General features: G+C 42.3%; 1 protein-coding gene across 1 annotated transcript in view; it reads left to right on the top strand.

Moving 5' to 3' along the window:
• LOC310640275 (amine oxidase [flavin-containing] A-like) overlaps positions 1 to 19,075 on the top strand; it is a 49,829-nt gene that overhangs the window by 11,553 nt on the left and 19,201 nt on the right. Inside the window, exons 2-5 of the mRNA XM_083362472.1 lie at positions 12,518 to 12,612; positions 13,265 to 13,402; positions 15,403 to 15,507; positions 17,513 to 17,604. Of these exons, the coding sequence (XP_083218598.1) occupies positions 12,518 to 12,612; positions 13,265 to 13,402; positions 15,403 to 15,507; positions 17,513 to 17,604 (430 nt within the window). The remainder of the gene's footprint in view (positions 1 to 12,517; positions 12,613 to 13,264; positions 13,403 to 15,402; positions 15,508 to 17,512; positions 17,605 to 19,075) is intronic.

Below are 19,075 nucleotides of genomic sequence, written 5' to 3'. Positions count from 1 at the left end.
TGAAGTTATGATGGTGCAAAAAATAGCATTGCAACCAATCTCCCCATTTATGACCATCGCAGAGCCCCTCAGTCATGTGATTGCTATTTGTGTACTTCAAACAACATGCATTTTCACTTGTGACAAGCACAATAAGTCATGATGGTGTAATTTTCCACTTAGCAGCTATGTTGCTTAGTGACCATTTTATCAGTCACAATAGTGGCCACTAAGCAAAGACTACCTGCAGTATATTTCCTCATTAGAAACCAATAGTTGTATTTTCCCACATATATAATATAAGCTATTAATACCGATCATTGTTTTTTTTAACCTGTACAACCACTTTGTAACACATTTGTTTAATAGGACTTATCAGAGGCAGATAAACAATTATGAAGATTTTTATTATTAGTAGCCTTATGACATTTATTGAGAGTTTTTAAATACTAATATTATAGTTGTTACAAAAAATATAATAAGCAGTTAAAGAAAGGGATTGAAACTATTTATTCTCCTGCTTTAAAGATTTGATTTACATTTGCTTTTATTGGTTGTTTCCCAGTGTATGTTTTTTTTCTTAGCAATGTTTGTTGTTGCCAGTGCTGTCCTTAGAATTGGAAAGATGGGACAGAAAATAATTTCAGTATAATAACATATACAGGTCTAAACTCTGACCCAAGTATTTAGCAATCCTTATCTTATATCTAAGTTTATAATCACTTCTATTCACCAGTGGCCTCTTCATGTCCAAGCTAAAAGTGTTGTCAAATATACAGTATGTCTATATTGATTTATTTACTAGATTACTTTTAATCCTCCTGTTATTAATGCAAATTATTACTAGGAAGACTGACATTAAGATTGCCACAGATGAGAAAAGAAGATTAATCATTCCCCTTCCAGTTTTTGAAATGTGCATGTTAAAGATCAAATTGAGTTTGGCCCTCATTTATTGCTGTGTGATAAGCAATTGTCTCTTCTGAAGTAATTATTTACTGTACAGTTGCTTAACTTTGTGACTATTCATACATGTAGTATTCATTTAGTAACCACAATTGTCACAACAACTCAGTTAGTAAGTGACATGGTCACTGAGGAGGAAATTATGCGATTGCAACTGTGCTTACATTTTTAACTTCAGCTCATCCCAGGACTGATAATTAGCAAAAAGAGAATTGATGTTTGTGTTTACGTTCCTTGGAGAGGAATGTAAGATTACAAAAATAAAAGCAGACCCAAAATATGCAATATACATTGAAAGGATGTACTAGCACCCACTGTTTGTCTAACATGCCTGGAGCCCCTCGGCAGCTTAGGAGGCAAACAAAAGCTGAAGGTATGAAAGTGGTTAAAGTTTTGTCAGTTACAGGCAGCAGCTGGGACATGGAACTGAGCTTGCAAACATGTGGCCAGTACTCTTCAGGGAAGCACAGTGTAGAAAAGCAGTTCAGCAAAAGATCACTAAGGGAAGGGAAGGGAAGGGAAGGGAAGGGAAGGGAAGAAAATGGATCAAGCCCAGGGCAACATGTTTTGGGTGTAATGGCAGACACATGATTGAGAAAGAGACTCTGTAAAGCTTGCAAATGTATGCCTTGGTTGCAAAGTTATTTTTTGGCACCATCATAACTTCAAGTGGTCATTGCATGAGACAGCCAGTAAGCTTTGTATTACACAAAGGTTCTTCAGACAATCATTGTGTTCTTCTTAGCTTCCTTATGCCCTCATGGAAATAATGATCTTGGAAATTATAATTCTGAGAACTGAGAGAGTTTGAGAATTGGGCTGGTGCTTGAAGAAATCTTGCGGGGTAGAAACTTACAAGTACACTTCAGTTGCTATTTCTTGTTAACAAAATAGCATTAAAAGTCAACTGTGTGTTGGGAAAGGAAATCATAGGCTGGAACATTTATCCCCGAGGGTATAGAAGAAATGTTATCTGGTTTATTTTGGCAGCTCTGCATTAACTTCTCTGCCCAGAGATTCCTATTTGACGAATGTGAGCTGAGATAAAGAGGGCTATTGCCAGATGTCATTTCTCAGTGGAGCACAGAAGTGATTAGGTTTCCCATTAGTGAAGCAGTGTCAGTAAATCACAGCAAAAGTGCATTGCTATGGTAGATCTTTAATGCAACGGATACATTGATGACCAGCTTGTACTGCCATTTACTGTGCTTTGAGACAATCAGGAAGTACAAAAGTTAAATATTCAGCAACAGTTGTAGCTTAGGAATACTAAAAAGACAAGACTATAAGAGATTTTCCAGTACTTATTACTCAAAGTCTACTAGCCAGGCAACTGCTTTAATCATCTAATAATAATATAATGCCCTGAACTATGATCATCTACTGAAAAGTATTATTCCTATTCATGAGTTCTTTTAGCTCTTATTTATCTTGCTAATTAACAAAGGATTGTATGAAAAAATGGGATAAATAAGTGAAGCATATAATTTTTTCCTTGGCAAATCAAGGTGCTTCTTGTTTTTAGAAGTGCAAATTAAATTTGTTCTTAATAATGCTTAAAACTGGTTGAAATCTAGTAGGCATTTCCCTTAATTTTTTCTTGCAATTTCATGTCTGCCATGCTGACTAAGAATTTATAGTCTCATATATCAAGGGGATAAAATGTTCTTAATTAACTAAGCCTACGGGCCAAACCTTATTGCCTGTTTCAGTCTAACCTAAGGCCATCCACAAGCTGTAGTCGCAACTGTGACATCTCATATTTGTGTAATTTTTTTTTTTGGATTGCTAACAAAGAATTAAAGGGAGACCGTAATAATAATAATAATAATAATAATAATAATAATAATAATAATAATAATAATAATAATAATACCGGTAATAATAATAATAATAATAATAATAATAATAATAATAATAATAATAATAATAATAATAATAATAATAATTTTATTTATATACCGCCCTTCTCCCGAAGGACTCAGGGCGGTGAACAGGGCAGATATATAAAAAATACAAAAATACAAAAGTTAAAAGAAAATTAAACATATGCCCAACTAAAAACAATAAATACATATATTAAAAATGACAATAAAAACCCAACCCATCCCCCATCAGGCCAGGCCGGCTTGTTCAAATAAGAGTGTCTTCAGATCGCGACGGAAGGAGCGAAGGTCGTGCGCCATCTGGAGCTCAACCGGCAACCGATTCCATAGCTCCGGGGCGCCCACAGAGAAGGACCTCCCCCTGGGGGCCACCAATCGACATTCTCTGATCGGTGGCACCCTGAGGAGGCCCTCTCTGTGGGAGCGCACAGGGCGGAGGGAAGTTGATGCTGGCAGCAGGTGCTCCCTAAGGTACTCTGGACCCATGCCATGTAGGGCCTTAAACACCATTACCAATACCTTGAATCTCACCCGGAAGACAACTGGTAACCAATGCAGCTCACGGAGCAGAGGTGTAACATGGGAGTATCGGGAGACTCCCAACAAAACTCCCGCGGCTGCATTCTGTACCAGTTGGAGCCTCCGAGTGGTCCTGTTGTGACTCAGGGCCAGCCTGTGGGCCCGACAGCCGGGTCCGATGTATCGGAGGACTCAGATGTGGGGGAGGAGGGAAACGAACCGGCTGATGATGATTTGGAGACTTTGCAGAGTCCTCAGCCGGGAACCTCTTCTCAGCTGTGTGAGCCCGAGAGTGCGGAGGATGATGACCCACAGCTGGCCCTGTTCAAGGACGCCCGACGCAGGAGGCAGACGAGCAGGGACAAACAAAGGAAGGCTATGGGACTCCTCGGGAGGAGGCACAGGGAGACCACGCCCTGAGCTCTCTATAAAAGAAGTGTTTGGGGAGGGGCTAGTTGCTGAAAGCAACTTTTTCTTTGAGAAGTCAAGCTCTTGTATTTTTGTAACAGTGTAATTAAAACTTGGCAGAAGCCTTTTGATCTTGGACGCTTTCCAGACTCTTCCTTTGATTAGGGGTGCGAGAAGAGGGCTGGTTTAGAACAGTTTGCTTTCAGCCACCCACCCCTTAATACTACGATGGAGCAGCTTCTTGCCGAGAATGTCCAGCTCAACCAGCAACTCACCTTGCTGGCCACTCAGGTGGCACAACTGCAGGCTCAGGTACATGCTGCCCCCCCACCCAGGAGGAAATGTCAGATAGCTATGCCGGATAAATTCGCTGGTAATCCAGAACTGTTTCCTGCCTTCCTGGGACAATGCCAGCTTTATATCAGCGTGAAAGCAGCTGATTTCCCCACTGACCGAGATAAGGTGGGATTCGTGTTGAGCCTTCTGTCGGGAGATGCAGCTCGTTGGGGCACGCCTCTGTTGGCACAGCCTAGCCCTTTGTTGGATAACTTTGGGGGGTTTTGTGACCATATGCGCCTCATGTACGAGGACCCGATTAAGGCACAGACGGCCACCCGACGCCTGAAAGCTTTGAGGCAGGGTCAGCGCCCTCTACAGGCCTATATCAGCGATTTCCGGCTGCTTAGCCAGGATTCCGCCTGGAATGAGGCTGCGCTCGTGGATGCCTTTCAGGATGGCTTGTCAGAGGAGATGTTGGATGAGCTGGCCCGCGTGGACATTCCCTCAGACCTGAATGGGCTGATCCATCTTTGTCTGCGGATCGATGCCCGGCTGCAGCAGCGTAAGAGTCGCCGTGCCACCCCACAGACCCCTGCCGCCCCTGTTGTGCGTGAGCCCCCGGTCCAGAGGGAGGAGCCAATGGAGCTGGGTGCCGCCAGGTCCCGTCTATCGGTGACGGAAATGGACAGACGACGATCGGAGGGGTTGTGTTTTTACTGTGGGGACCCTGGACATTTGGCTGCTTCTTGCCCGAAGAAGCGTCAGCGGGCGTCAGTGACCAAGCCTGCCCTGAGAAAGTCCCCTGCTTTGTTATCGGGAAACGGCCCGAGCCCGATCTAGACGGTGTGAAAGATCGGGCGACCCACAACATCCACTCCGAGCGACGCCGTTCCAACGGTGCCTGTGAACCTCCACGGCATTTGATTTTGGAGGCACGTCTGATCCTCCCTGGCAAGTCAGAGGGGATTCCAGTCCATGCCTTAATTGACTCTGGGGCTACCACTAACTTTATGGATTCGGCCTTTGTGGCCAAATGGGCTGTTCCCCAGTGTCCAGTGGATCCGCCCATGCTTGTGGAGACCATCGATGGTCGAGTGCTCCTGTCCGGGCCTATCACGGCCGCCACGCAACCCGTGTGTATGGCCATCAGTACCCATGTGGAGGCCATTCAGTTCTACGTCACTTCGGATCTGCACTTCCCCGTGGTCTTGGGACTGGCGTGGCTCCGGGCGCATGATCCACAGATCTATTGGTCTCAGAACTTGGTCACCTTCCCAAGTTTGCAGTGCGTGGACCACACCCGCCATATCTGTGCCGGCCAGGTGGAGGGTTCCTCAGGGGTTTCCTTGCCTCCCGAACTGTCCGACTTTGCTGACGTGTTCAGCGAGTCAGAGGCGGACCAATTACCCCCGCACAGGCCCTACGACTGCTCCATTGACCTAGTCCCTGATGCGCCTCTCCCAGTGGGGCGTTTGTACTCCATGTCGGAGCCCGAGTTGGCTGCATTGCGGGACTTCCTGACGAAGAACTTGGCTCGTGGTTTCATCCGGCCCTCGTCCTCGCCAGTGTCTGCGCCCGTGCTCTTCGTCAAAAAGAAGTCGGGCGAGTTACGGCTTTGCTGTGACTACCGGAAACTCAACGCTATCACGGTGCGTAACCGCTACCCGCTGCCCCTCATCCCCGAGCTCTTGGACCGACTCCGGGAGGCTAAGATCTTCACGAAACTGGACCTGCGTGGAGCTTACAACCTCGTCAGGGTTCGGCCGGGTGATGAGTGGAAGACGGCATTTGGTACTCGCTATGGACATTTCGAGTACACGGTGATGCCGTTTGGCCTGACCAACGCCCCCGCTGTGTTTCAGCATTTTATGAATGACGTCTTTCGGGATCTGTTGGACCAGTTTGTTGTGATTTACCTGGACGACATCCTGATTTACTCCCCGTCGCGTGAAGCGCATCATCAGCATCTCCGTCAGGTCCTGCAGCGCCTCCGGAATCATCGGCTGTTTGCCAAGTTGGAGAAGTGCCAGTTCTACCAGGTGACCATTGATTTCTTGGGTCACCGCATTTCTCCTGAGGGCATCGCCATGGAACCGAGTAAAGTTGAGTCATTGCAGAGTTGGCAACCCCCGCGTCGCGTGAAGGATATTCAGCGACTTCTTGGATTTGCCAACTACTATCGGACATTCATCCCTGGCTTTGCTGCCTTGACAGCCCCCCTCACCCGGCTCCTGCAGAAGAAGACTCGGTTCCAGTGGAACGCCCCCGAACAACAGGCGTTCCAAGCTCTGAAGGACGCCTTCATGAAGGAGCCCATCTTGAAGCATCCTGACCCGCAACGGCCATTTGTCGTGGAGGCGGACGCCTCCGACATTGCCATTGGGGCCGTGTTACTTCAGGCAGCGACGCCCAACGGTACCCTTTTCCCTTGCGCGTATCACTCACGGAAATTGAATCCCTCGGAGCGCAACTATACCATCTGGGAGAAGGAGCTGCTGGCCATCAAGGCGGCGTTCGAGGCTTGGAGGCATCATCTGGAGGGGGCGCGGCATCAAATCGAGGTCCGGACGGACCACAAGAATCTGGAAAGCCTGCAGACCGCTCGGAATTTGAACCAACGCCAGATCCGGTGGTCCCTCTTCTTTGCGAGGTTTGACTTCCGGGTGCGGTACATACCAAGCGGGCACAACCAGAGAGCGGATGCTCTGTCCAGGAAGCCCGAGTACACCCGAGTGGAAGACAAGCTTCCGCCCAGGACCGTGATCCCCGTCGAGTCTTTTGCTGCGGTGCGGGAGCCGGTGGATATACGGGCTCGGATCCGGGAGGCGCAGCAGCAGGAGGCGTGGGTGGCTCAGCGGAAGGAAGAGGTGGGGCCAGATTCGCCTTGGTCGGTCACGGATGGACTCCTGTATTATCGTGACCGGCTCTATGTTCCAGGAGGGCCACTCAGGGGACTCGTCCTCAGCCAATGTCATGATAACCCGGCTGCGGGGCATTTTGGCCTGTTCAAGACTCTGAACCTGGTCTCCCGTACATTCTGGTGGCCCCGAGTCCGACACGATGTCCAGTCTTATGTCACCTCCTGCGTCCCATGCAGGCAGGCCAAGTCAGCGACAGGGGCCCCGCCTGGTTTACTGCAGCCTTTGCCAACGCCCAAGAGACCCTGGGGGGCTGTGTCCATGGACTTTCTGACGGATCTACCCCCATCCTCCGGCTTCACGACAGTGTTTGTGGTGGTGGACATGTTGACCAAGATGGCGCACTTCATCCCCTGTCGCGGCTTACCGTCAGCTCGCGCCACTAGTCGCATGTTCATCCAACAGGTGTTCCGGCTGCACGGCCTTCCCGATAGAGTCGTCTCCGATAGGGGGGCCCAGTTTACAGCCCGCTTCTGGCAGGAGTTGATGCGGGCGTTGGACATTAAGGTTTGCCTCTCGTCCGCGCATCATCCTCAGACCGACGGGGGTACCGAGAAGGTCATCGGCATTTTGGAGCAGTATCTGCGCTGCTACGTTAACCTGCAGCAGGACAATTGGGTGGACTATTTGGCCATAGCCGAGTTTGCCTTTAACAACTCGCAGCACACCTCCACGCAGATGACACCGTTCTTGGCCAATGTGGGTTATCACCCTCGGTTTTTCCCCCTTTCTCCCGTGGACTCACCGGAGCCGGCAGCGAACGAATTCATGGCGGAGTTACAGGCGATCCATCGGTTGGTGCGACGGCAGCTGGAGAAGGCCAAGGCCGACTACAAGAGGTTCGCCGATCGGTCGAGAAGGGATACGCCTCCATTATCGGTGGGGGATCGGGTCTGGCTGTCCACCAGGAACCTACCATCCACTCGGCCGGCGAGGAAGCTGGACCACCGTTACCTTGGACCGTTCCCAGTCGAGGCCGTCATCAACCCGGTCGCCTATCGTTTAACTCTGCCACGTTCCCTGCGCGTGCACCCCGTCTTCCATCGGTCCTTGTTGGTCCCCGAACAACCGGCTTGTCCACTTCGCCAAGCGGAACCTCCCCCATCAGGACCTCGTGATGGCGACAGCACCCCCGAGTACGAGGTCGCCAGCATCAGGGATTCCCGCTGGCTGAAAGGTCGCTTCCAGTACCTGATCGAGTGGAAAGGGTACGGGCCGGAGGACTTCACATGGGAAGACGCGACCGCCGTTCATGCCCCTGCGTTGGTGACTGCTTTTCACGAACAGTTCCCATCCCGACCGCATCCGGATCGGCAGACCCGGGGGAAGGGCCCTGCGGTGCGGGATAGTGTTGTGACTCAGGGCCAGCCTGTGGGCCCGACAGCCGGGTCCGATGTATCGGAGGACTCAGATGTGGGGGAGGAGGGAAACGAACCGGCTGATGATGATTTGGAGACTTTGCAGAGTCCTCAGCCGGGAACCTCTTCTCAGCTGTGTGAGCCCGAGAGTGCGGAGGATGATGACCCACAGCTGGCCCTGTTCAAGGACGCCCGACGCAGGAGGCAGACGAGCAGGGACAAACAAAGGAAGGCTATGGGACTCCTCGGGAGGAGGCACAGGGAGACCACGCCCTGAGCTCTCTATAAAAGAAGTGTTTGGGGAGGGGCTAGTTGCTGAAAGCAACTTTTTCTTTGAGAAGTCAAGCTCTTGTATTTTTGTAACAGTGTAATTAAAACTTGGCAGAAGCCTTTTGATCTTGGACGCTTTCCAGACTCTTCCTTTGATTAGGGGTGCGAGAAGAGGGCTGGTTTAGAACAGGTCCTTAAGGGCAGCCCCATGTAGAGAGCGTTGCAGTAGTCCAGATGAGAGGTCACGAGCGCATGAGTGACCGTACATAAGGCATCCCGGTCTAGATAGGGCCGCAACTGGCGCACCAGGCGAACCTGGGCGAAGGCCCCCCTAGTCACAGCTACTATATGGTCTTCCAGAGTGAGCCGTGAATCTAGGAGGACTCCCAAGTTGCGAGCCCTATCTACGGGGGGTAATAGTTCACCCCCCATGGAAAGAGATGGAATGTTCTGAATATCCCGGGATGCCGGTATATGGCCATTTCAAACTCATTTGTTCTCATCAGTCAGCCATACCCTTCTGAGATTCGAACCTGGGCCGATTGCATCTTAGGCAGTTACATAAATATATATATTTATGACCAAAGATCTACATGTATATATATATATATATATATATATATATATATATATATATATATATATATATATATATATATATATATATACATACATACATACATACATACATACATACATACACACACACACACACTCCCTTTAGGATTGCTATAAAGTGCAACCCAAATAAATAATTCCGTTTTGTTTGTTTTTATATGTAACACAATTTTTCACAGACTTAATTTAATAAGTTTTATAGCATTTGCAAGTATGATTCTGACTTTAGTTTCAAACAGATTGATATTGGCAACTACTACGCACAATTGTTGAACAGCTGCTAGGAACAGTATGATATACTAAATATAACTGAGGCCTAGAGATAATCATAATTGGAAAACAAAGGATACATCTATTTCAGAATGAACAGATACAATAGAACTGGAATATAAAATGCATAAATCTAGTATATTTGCAGATATTTGAATTAGAAATTGTAGATGTGAAAATGAACTTTGAATTGTAGTGGAACACAAGCTAAATAGGGATATAACACTGAGTGCAAATTACCTACTAATTTTTAAAATGTCTGTATTCTATAGGAGAAACTAGTTCATTCAGCATGGATCATTACATCTTACACTGATAATAATTTGCTCAAGTCATTCAAATGTTAGTAAAGAATAACTAATGGATCCAGTTCTTGAGAATTTGATCACAGATAACATGGGTTTAATTTTGATCAAACATTGTGGTAGGGATACTTCTCCTACCTCCAGAATTATTGTTTTGAATGAATGATCAGAATTCACTCAACTATTGATTTTCCCCCCTAACACTTATTTAGAATTTGGCTTTTTCTTTGAGGTCTGACTGTGCATTCAGAGGGACGTGAGTGTATCTCCCTCTGTGTTTATGTGTGTATTATTTTTTTTTTATTGAAAAGTTTTATAATACAATTTTCCATTAAAAACCCCATCCCCCTCCACCCTCCCCTCCCTACCTCCCCCCACCCTCTTCCCTCCCCCCTTCCCTCCCCCCTTCCCCCCTCCCTCTTCCCTCCCCTACCTCCCCCCCACCCCCCTCCCCCCCCCGGACTTCCCAGAGCTAAATACAAGGTATATATATATAAAAGCAATCATAAGCAACCATATACTAACAACCATAAATTCTAAAATCCATCACTCTCTAACTTATATAAGAACAAACAAAACTTAACATTATTAAATATATATAAAAAAGAAGATAGGAAAAGAAAAGAAAAAAACACGAAAGAAGACTTATTCGAATGCTAAATAAAACTTCTTAACCCTATACTTATTCTGGATAAACTCAATCCACTTTCTCCATTCCATAATATAACGTTCTTGCGAATGATCTTTCAAATAAGCCGAAATCTTCGCCATCTCTGCCAGGTCGGAAACCTTTAAAGTCCATTCTTCTATGGTCGGCAGCTCCTCTTTCTTCCAATATTGTCCTATCAAAAGTCTTGCTGCCGTAACTAGATTCAGCATCAACTTGGAGTCCACCACTGTAGCATCAACAATTATTCCCAACAAAAAAAATTGCGGACAAAACTTTATCCTCCTTTTAAAAATCTTCTGTATATTCCACCAAATTTTAATCCAAAAGGCCTTAACCTTTTTACATGTCCACCATATGTGAAAATATGTTGCATCTTCAACCCCGCACCTCCAACACTTAGGCTGATAATTCGGGTACATACTTGCAAGCTTTTTAGGATCTAAATGCCATCTATAAAACATCTTATAAAAATTCTCTCTTAAATTTTGAGCTTGAGTAAATTTCACATTCCTCACCCAAATCTTCTCCCACATGTCCATTGTAATAACTTCCTGGATATTTTGGGCCCATTTTATCATACAGTCCTTAACAAGCTCTGTTTCTGAATCAATCTCTATCAATGCAAGATATATCCGTTTAATGTGTGCAGGTCCCTGATTTCTAATTTGCTTTATCAAATTCTCATCAATCGTTGCAAATCCAATTTTCTGGTCTTCTTTCCACCTGGCCCGTAACTGAGTATATTGAAACCATGTTTGAACAACCTTCTCTTCTCGCAAGAAGCTATATGATTTCAAGCACCAAACATTCCTTTCCAAACTTAAAATTTCCTGGTAAGTAGTCTCATCATGTTTGAAGCCAGCATGTATATTTTCTATTGCGTGTTTTGGAATTGCCCACAATGGTATCTTACAACTTAGCTTATGTCTATACTTCTGCCAAACTCTCAGCAATGCCTGTCTTAAAATATGCGTCCTAAACACAGTACCTACCTTCTTATCATACAACAAATATGCATGCCAGCCAAACAACAAATCGTGGCCCTCAAGATTTAATAACCTCGATTGCGTCAAATTGATCCAATCACTTATTCCTACTAATGCAGCAGCTTCATAATATAATTTAAAATTAGGCAATTTAAGGCCACCTCTCTCACGAATATCCTGCATAATCTTAAGTTTAACTCGTGGCTTTTTCCCTGCCCACACAAATTTATTGATACCACGCTGCCATTCCTCCAAATTAGAATCTTTCTTAAGAATCGGTATCATTTGAAATAAAAATAAAAATTTGGGCAGGACATTCATTTTCACTGCTGCAATCCGTCCCAACAAAGTCAATTGCAATTTTTGCCAGCTCTCCAATTCTTTTTGAATTTTCCCCCACAATTTTTCATAATTATTTTTATATAACTTTGTATTCGAGGGCGACAAAATTACCCCCAAATATTTAACCCTTTTAACAATCTCAAATCCAGTTAATCCTTCCAAGAAGGCCTTCTGTGAAATGTGTGTATTATTTATATATATAATAATTTGATATTGGTTGTCAAAATTTTGTTGTTAAAATAAAATATATTTTATTGCTGTTTTAAGGTATGAAAGTTGCTTAGAGTAGATAAATTGATTAAATAAATACATACATTAGTAAAATGTTCACATGTATGCAGGTTTAATGTATTGCACAGTAGTCAACTGTTACAACTGAGATGAAAAAAAAAATTGTGACCACTCTTTGAATTTATGATCTTTGCAAATCTGTAAAGCATAGGAAAGCTGAAGTAAAATTATAATATTTCACTCAGCAACTATTTTGTTTAAAAATTGATTTGCCAGTCCTAGTCCCCTTGTATCACTATACAAGGACTACCTGTCTTTAAAAACAGAGTAAAACTATTTATGTTGAAAAGATTAAAAATTAAAATGTATAAGGAAAACACTGTTATGTATTCAGTTTACCACAGATTGGACGTTAGTGATATATTAAATTTGAAAGTGCTGCTTGAATGTTTCAGGTGATATTCTTGACAGTAAAACAAAAACAATTAAAATTAATTTATCTTTTTTTTTAGGCATGGCAGCAGCTAAATTGTTGTTTGAATCGGGACTTAGTGTGGTGGTTTTAGAAGCTCGCGACAGAGTTGGGGGAAGGACTTTCACCATTACAGTAAGCATTTTTTTAAAACAAATGTAAAAATACCATTCATTAAGTTTTAGTTTGCTACATTTTGGAAAGAGATGCTAATCTCCTAACCATGCTAACTGGGACTGTTGGAACTGCAGTTGTAAGTTGGCACAGCCAGCACTTAGTAGCAACCCTTGGTTGGCAAGTGAGGACTCTCTGAACTGTAGTTCTGTCTTTGCAGCTTCAGATTTCCATTTCTTATATTGCAACTTCAGCAACTCAGTGTCCTAGCCATGTCATAAGCACCATTAGTACTTCGAAAGATTCTCAGCAATTTCATAGTAGCATTCTCCCATACAGTATGAATCGGTGCCATTGTCATTTACATGATTTTCTGCCTCCAGCATCTTCCTATATGGCTGCTGTGGGTGACCTTGCTGAGAACATATACTCTTGGCACAAGTTCCCAATGTTATTCACGACTCCTTCCAAGGAACATGGCCACCACAACGAGGCAGCACAGCAGGACTGAGGGACATTTAACTGTGTGTGTTTCAGTTAATTTAATAATATAGAACACAGGCCATGCCTTGAAGACTCTTAGGTAAATTTTTTTAATAATGAACATGAGCATTTTTGTTCCTGTGATTGGAACATTGATTATTATTTCTGCTGATTTTTCTTGTTTTGACAGAACCAGCAAGTGAAGTATGTCGATGTTGGTGGATCCTATGTGGGACCGACACAGAATCGGATTTTGCGACTGGCTAAAGAACTTGGGATAGAAACTTACAAAGTGAATGTACGTGAGGCTACCCTCCTGCATACAAAGGTAAGAATCTATTTGCTCTGATCGCTTCTGGAAACATACATAATTGAGTGGATTATGTTGTGGGGGATTTAGGTCCTAGACCTAACTTTACTTATTCTAATTGTATGCTATATTTAGCTTTGTGTGATGATAATAAACAATGTGGAAGGGGTGCACTGATGTTTTTAACAAAAGAAACTATGTTAAAATACACCATTTCTTATAAAACTCAGCAGCAACCATAATCAGAGTTTAAGACTCATTCTGTATACATCGTCCCACTCTGGACTGGGACTCATAGACTTACTTGTGAGTCAAAAAAGAAAGAGGGAATTAACTTGCAGCTCTTGTCTCCGGGCTGTAAAAATCCAGAAGACCAGTTGATGGCATTGAAGAGATACAGAAAATTCTTCCAGATTTTTGCAGGACAGATACAGTAGACCTATTTAATTGCAACATAATGAATAGCATCTCAATTAAACGGATCATGGTCTAAAATATAATCAGCAGACTTGTTTGTGATAATAGTATTGGCTGCTGCTTATTTTAGTTGGATGAACATCTTAAAGTAACCAAGCTTCTTTGGATGAAAGCCTGTTGGAAGGTTCTACCAATAATTTTTATCTCCTTAGAATAAGTGGACCCTTATTTATTTTGGTAATACATTTATATAGCTATGGTAGATCTGTTGGATTATAACTTTCATCACGAAGACAGTTATAGTCCAACATTTCTGGAAAGCATTGATTAGGGAAAGGCTAGGGCTAAATTGATGCTATGAATGAAGGCCGAAGTTTGATGGATTTCCAGTTCCTGCATGCAGTTGTACTTGACTCAGAAGAAAAGTGTTCATATTTGAACTACATGAATTGAATGAGAATCTAAAAAAAATCTTATGGCTGCTAGACATTCAGTTTTTAAAAAAAGACATATCGAAAAGGGAAATTGACTTTTGTCATAGTTTATGCAATATTTGTTGGCTTTCCTGGTTAGAAAAAACACTTGCTTTGCTGAGTGACCCTTTATGTCATAAGGATGCTGGAATGGCTCTCATATTATTTCCCAGTGTGGCCGACCACTCTTTAAAAGATGCTAAGCTCATGAGAGAAGCAGCCTCCAATACAGTCTTTGTTTCAAAGAATTAGGAAGGAAGGAAGGGAAGGAAGGAAGGAAGGAAGGAAGGAAGGAAGGAAGGAAGGAAAGAAGGAAGGCTCTGAAAATGAAAGAAAAGAGAACAGAAGAGGAATAGAGGAAAAATTGATGGAGTAAAGACAGGTGAACTGGAAAGTGTAGACAGAAAAGAAGAAAGACAAAAATTCTGCTTAGGTTTTACAAAAAGGTTTAAATTCATCGGAGAAACACCTTGTCTTATCCAACTGGTGTCATGGTTCCGATAGATGAAACCCATCAAAAGAACTTCAAGGCAAGAATTCTTCCTTAAAGAACTATGATTATAAGATTCATGTTTCAATTAAAAGCATTTGATAACTATTGTACACACACACACAAACACACACACACACACACACACACCTAAAGTAATGCACTGATTTTTTTTCTAAAGCTCAAGGTAACATTCAAAGGGCCAAGCTTATTTTAATTCCTATAACAACAGCATGAGGGTTCAATGTTCTTTTTTCAATATATGTCCTTCTCTCCAACACATGTAAAAGTAAACTGATAATTAAATGAAAGAAATGAAAAAGACAGCAGTAAAAGAAGAATTTGAAGCTAATATTGAAATTTTGTTTTATGCTTTAGCTTACATTTGTATTTCTCAATCTGAAAAAAGAAAAGTAATGAAGAAGCCAAGATTTGCATTGCATTTTTTAGAACCCATGTGTTAGACTGATTTCTGGATTTGCATATTCAATTCTACTGAATATATTTATAATAGACAATTGACTGTAATTACTATAATTAAAAAAATAACTACTACATATGAATATTTAAAATTAATATGAGAGGAAATAAATCAACTACTCAGTTACCGGTACATCTTGTTCATTTTTCTGTTTTAGGGAAAATCCTATTCAATGAATGATATCTTTCCTTCTACACGGAACCCTTTCATACATCTAGATTACATCAATTTCTGGAGAACAATGGATAAACTGGGAAAAGAGGTAGGCTGGGAATAACGAATATGTATGCAACTGACGAACAATAAAAAAATATTCATCAAGTTTTTCAGCAAAGCTTACAATGAAAATTTTTAAATCACAGTATACTGACAAAAAGTATTCAGGAAGCTAACATATTTTTACCTACTTTTAATGCAAATATCGAAATCTCCAATGGTAAAGTGTAAGGATTTTGTTTAACAGGCAAATTACAACATCCCCTATAGTTTTCTAGAGGAAAATACATCAGAGACTCACATTAGTCCTTCCTTCCCTGTAAGATACAGCACCTCCATTCTTCTACATTTTAAATAGGAAGATTATTAGACAATTATATAGGTGGTTATCATTTAGTAACCACAATTGGGACCAGCAACTCCATCATTAAGCAAACTGGATGCTAAGTGGGAAATCACATGACCCTGATTATACTCTCCCCCCACCATTTTTGAAATGCTCATCTCTGTGGCACTGGGATAGCTGACTCAAAATTGACAAAATTAATCAGTTTCACATCTTCTAGTTTTGTTTGGCTCCTAACCCCTCCCCCTCCCTTTGGAATGCTCTTCCTGGAGCTTGGATAATTAACAAAAATGGAGTTAATGTTCATATTTACAATCATTGGAGAGGAGGAATTTCAAGAGAATAAGCAGGCACACAGTGACGAATGCTCATTGAAAAGTATGTGCTGGTGCCAGCAGTCATAAACAAACGATGAAAACAGCCTGGAATAATTGCTTTCAATGTATGTTCCCCATTGTGTGTCTGCTGATTGTCTTGTAATCCCCACCCCCTGCACCCCGCAAGTGTTTGTTAAGTGTTTTAGTTCCAATTGACTCATTAAGTTTAAGTCATTCCTTCCAGTTTGTTTTCATAAAATCTTTTTCTTCTCTGGAAGTAATTATCTTCTCTTTTTCTCAAGGATTTCTCAAACTTCCACATTTTCTTGGAGTTCTTCTTTCAATTGTGTTGGGAGGTTTATATTTAAATCATCAGAATAAAAATTGGTATCAAGTTTATATTCCAAAATTGCAATTGACTCCTCTGCATTATCAGCTACTTGTGAAATTGCATTAGTGGTTTGGTAACTTTCTACACATATTTGCATCTCTGAAGTAGTCTAAGAAGTTTTTTTAACAGCTTTGGAGTATAGCTGATCTATGAACTGATGGATTTTATTTAAAGATTTTTCAAATACATCTCTAATAATCCTCCATCTTCTTAACTCCCTCCCCAATCAGAAATCATAAAAATTGGAACATTTTAGCCACTCACAGCATAGCAAACCAAAGTACAAATTACTAAAAATAATAAACTGGAACCACAACTTTCTGCCTTTATATTTCTCCATCAACTTTTTTTTTAAAAAAAGACAGTCCACACTTCCTTATTTTAGCTTGCCTTCAGCAGCATTCTTCCTTGTTGTTTAACAATGAAGAAATCTCCAAAGTGGCACAGTTCTTCAAAAAGGAATAATAGGCTGTGGCTAAAGCGACCCTCTTTCACCTTAATAAAGATTAATAGTCCTTAAAAATGATTAAGAAATGAAAGGCACAATTTACTGTCCATTTGAAAAATAAATTCCAAAATGGCTGCTTCTTCAACGAACTGATTGCAGACCCACCCATCCAGTTTTCAGCATATAGGCTGCCTCAAAGCACATCTCCTGAAGCTATTTGCAGACCTTTCCTGTATCAGAGGATTGTGTGGGATAATTCTAGGACTTTCCCTAACCCAGGAGACTCATATAAACTAAAGGAATGCCAGTTCCTTCTGTTGATAAATTGAAAAAGCTATAGTCCAGGGGAAAACACTTCAGGGATCCTTTCCTGGGCATGTCGTCAGGTAGCCATCTTTTCATTGGAAGTTGAGCCGGTGCTTGTTTTCCTTTTTATGAAGATATTGCATGGGCAATGGATTGAGGCTATTGATACATGAAAAGAAAATCAATTCCCTTCCCAATCAGCAGATAAACTATGCGTATTTGCAATACTTGGTTTATTTTTAGATTCCTGCTGAAGCACCATGGGATGCACCAAATGCAAAAGAGTTGGACAAAATTTCAATGAAACAGTTCATCGACAAACATTGCTGGACAAAGTAAGTGATCCATCTTCACTTACAATGTTTTACTATATATACTGCATGCTTCATTGATTGTTCCATATCAGACATGTCAAACTCGTGACATCACATGACGTCGTGCAACGTATCGGGACAGTTTTGCCATTGCCGGCAATGGGGTGGGCGCAGCTTCCGCATGATACGTCCAGCCTGCGGGCCAGCAGTTTGACATCTCTGTTCTATATTCTCTTTTTTCTCAAGTGGGAGATAACCAATTGTATTACAATCGTGTCTCCAATCATATGTGAGAATGTTAGAACAGAGTTAAATGGAAGGGGGGGGAATCAGAGGAGCTTAGCATTCCAGCACTTTTCAGCTCTACTTCCGGGTTAAATGAAGCCTGCGCATCTTCAGCCGAATGCATAAATAGGACTTGTGTGGTTATAGAAATACTAAAAAACAAAAAAGCACTGATAGTAACATTGGAACTGCAATGGTCTTTCATTGAAGAAGGAAAACTCCTGATTAATGAAACAGCACTTTATTCAATAAAATAGATTGGATTTTTCTATACATCTATCTAGCTATTGAGTTTCAGGCTGTTGTCACTGATGTCGAAGTTTGATCAGAAATAAAAATATTACTTAATACTGTAATTACTTAATAGGTTTTGCTGGTGTTCTGCACATTCTCAACATAGCCACTTTGTAGTCATTTGTAATAATAGTAGGATTAAATGATATATTCTGACATACTTCACATTTCAAGCATAGAGAAGGCATGCTTTGTCTAAGGGTGCTTTTCCCCGGATAGTCACAAGAGCCTTGGTGGAGCAGTGGGCTAATGCCTCCTTAAGTAACACCAGCTGCCTGCAATCAGTGCAGGTTCGCATCCCACCAGGCTCAAGGTTGACTCAGCCTTCCATCCTTCCGAGGTAGGTAAAATGAGGACCCAGATTGTTGGGGGCAATTAAGCTGACTTTGTAATAATGCCGCTTGGGGTGTGTGTGAAAGCCCTAATAAGCAGGCATATACATAGAATGAAGGCTACTGCTAAGCTTGTAAGCCGCCCTGAGTCTTCGGAGAAGGGCGGGATATAAATGGGATTAAAATAAAATAAATAAATAAATATGTTTTTTCATTCCATGATTTGTATTTTGTCAAAAGTGTTCAGCTTGTGATTGATGTGAAGAAGGAAAAATTGCAAAAATTGAGGATTTCTCTAGATTTGTAGTCTTGAGGACTTTGAAACTGGCTCAACGTAGAAATAAAAAGCTACATTTCCCATAATATCTGAACTTATTCACACAGATTTTTATTAGAAAGTCAGGAACCTTTAGCTGCTATCGCTTTTTCACTTTGCAACCTGATTAAAGAGGGAGCAAAAGAGAATGAAAATGGAAAATTATAATCATAATCAAATTTGGAGGAGGATTGATCTAAATCAAGTTATTGAACTTTCAGTGGAGGTGTAAGCTGTACTTGACCTCTGAATGGCATACCATGTT

This window comes from Vipera ursinii (genome assembly GCF_947247035.1).
Source record: "Vipera ursinii genome assembly, chromosome: 4".
Classification (NCBI taxonomy): domain Eukaryota; kingdom Metazoa; phylum Chordata; class Lepidosauria; order Squamata; family Viperidae; genus Vipera; species Vipera ursinii.
This window is presented reverse-complemented; position numbering and strand designations above follow the sequence as displayed.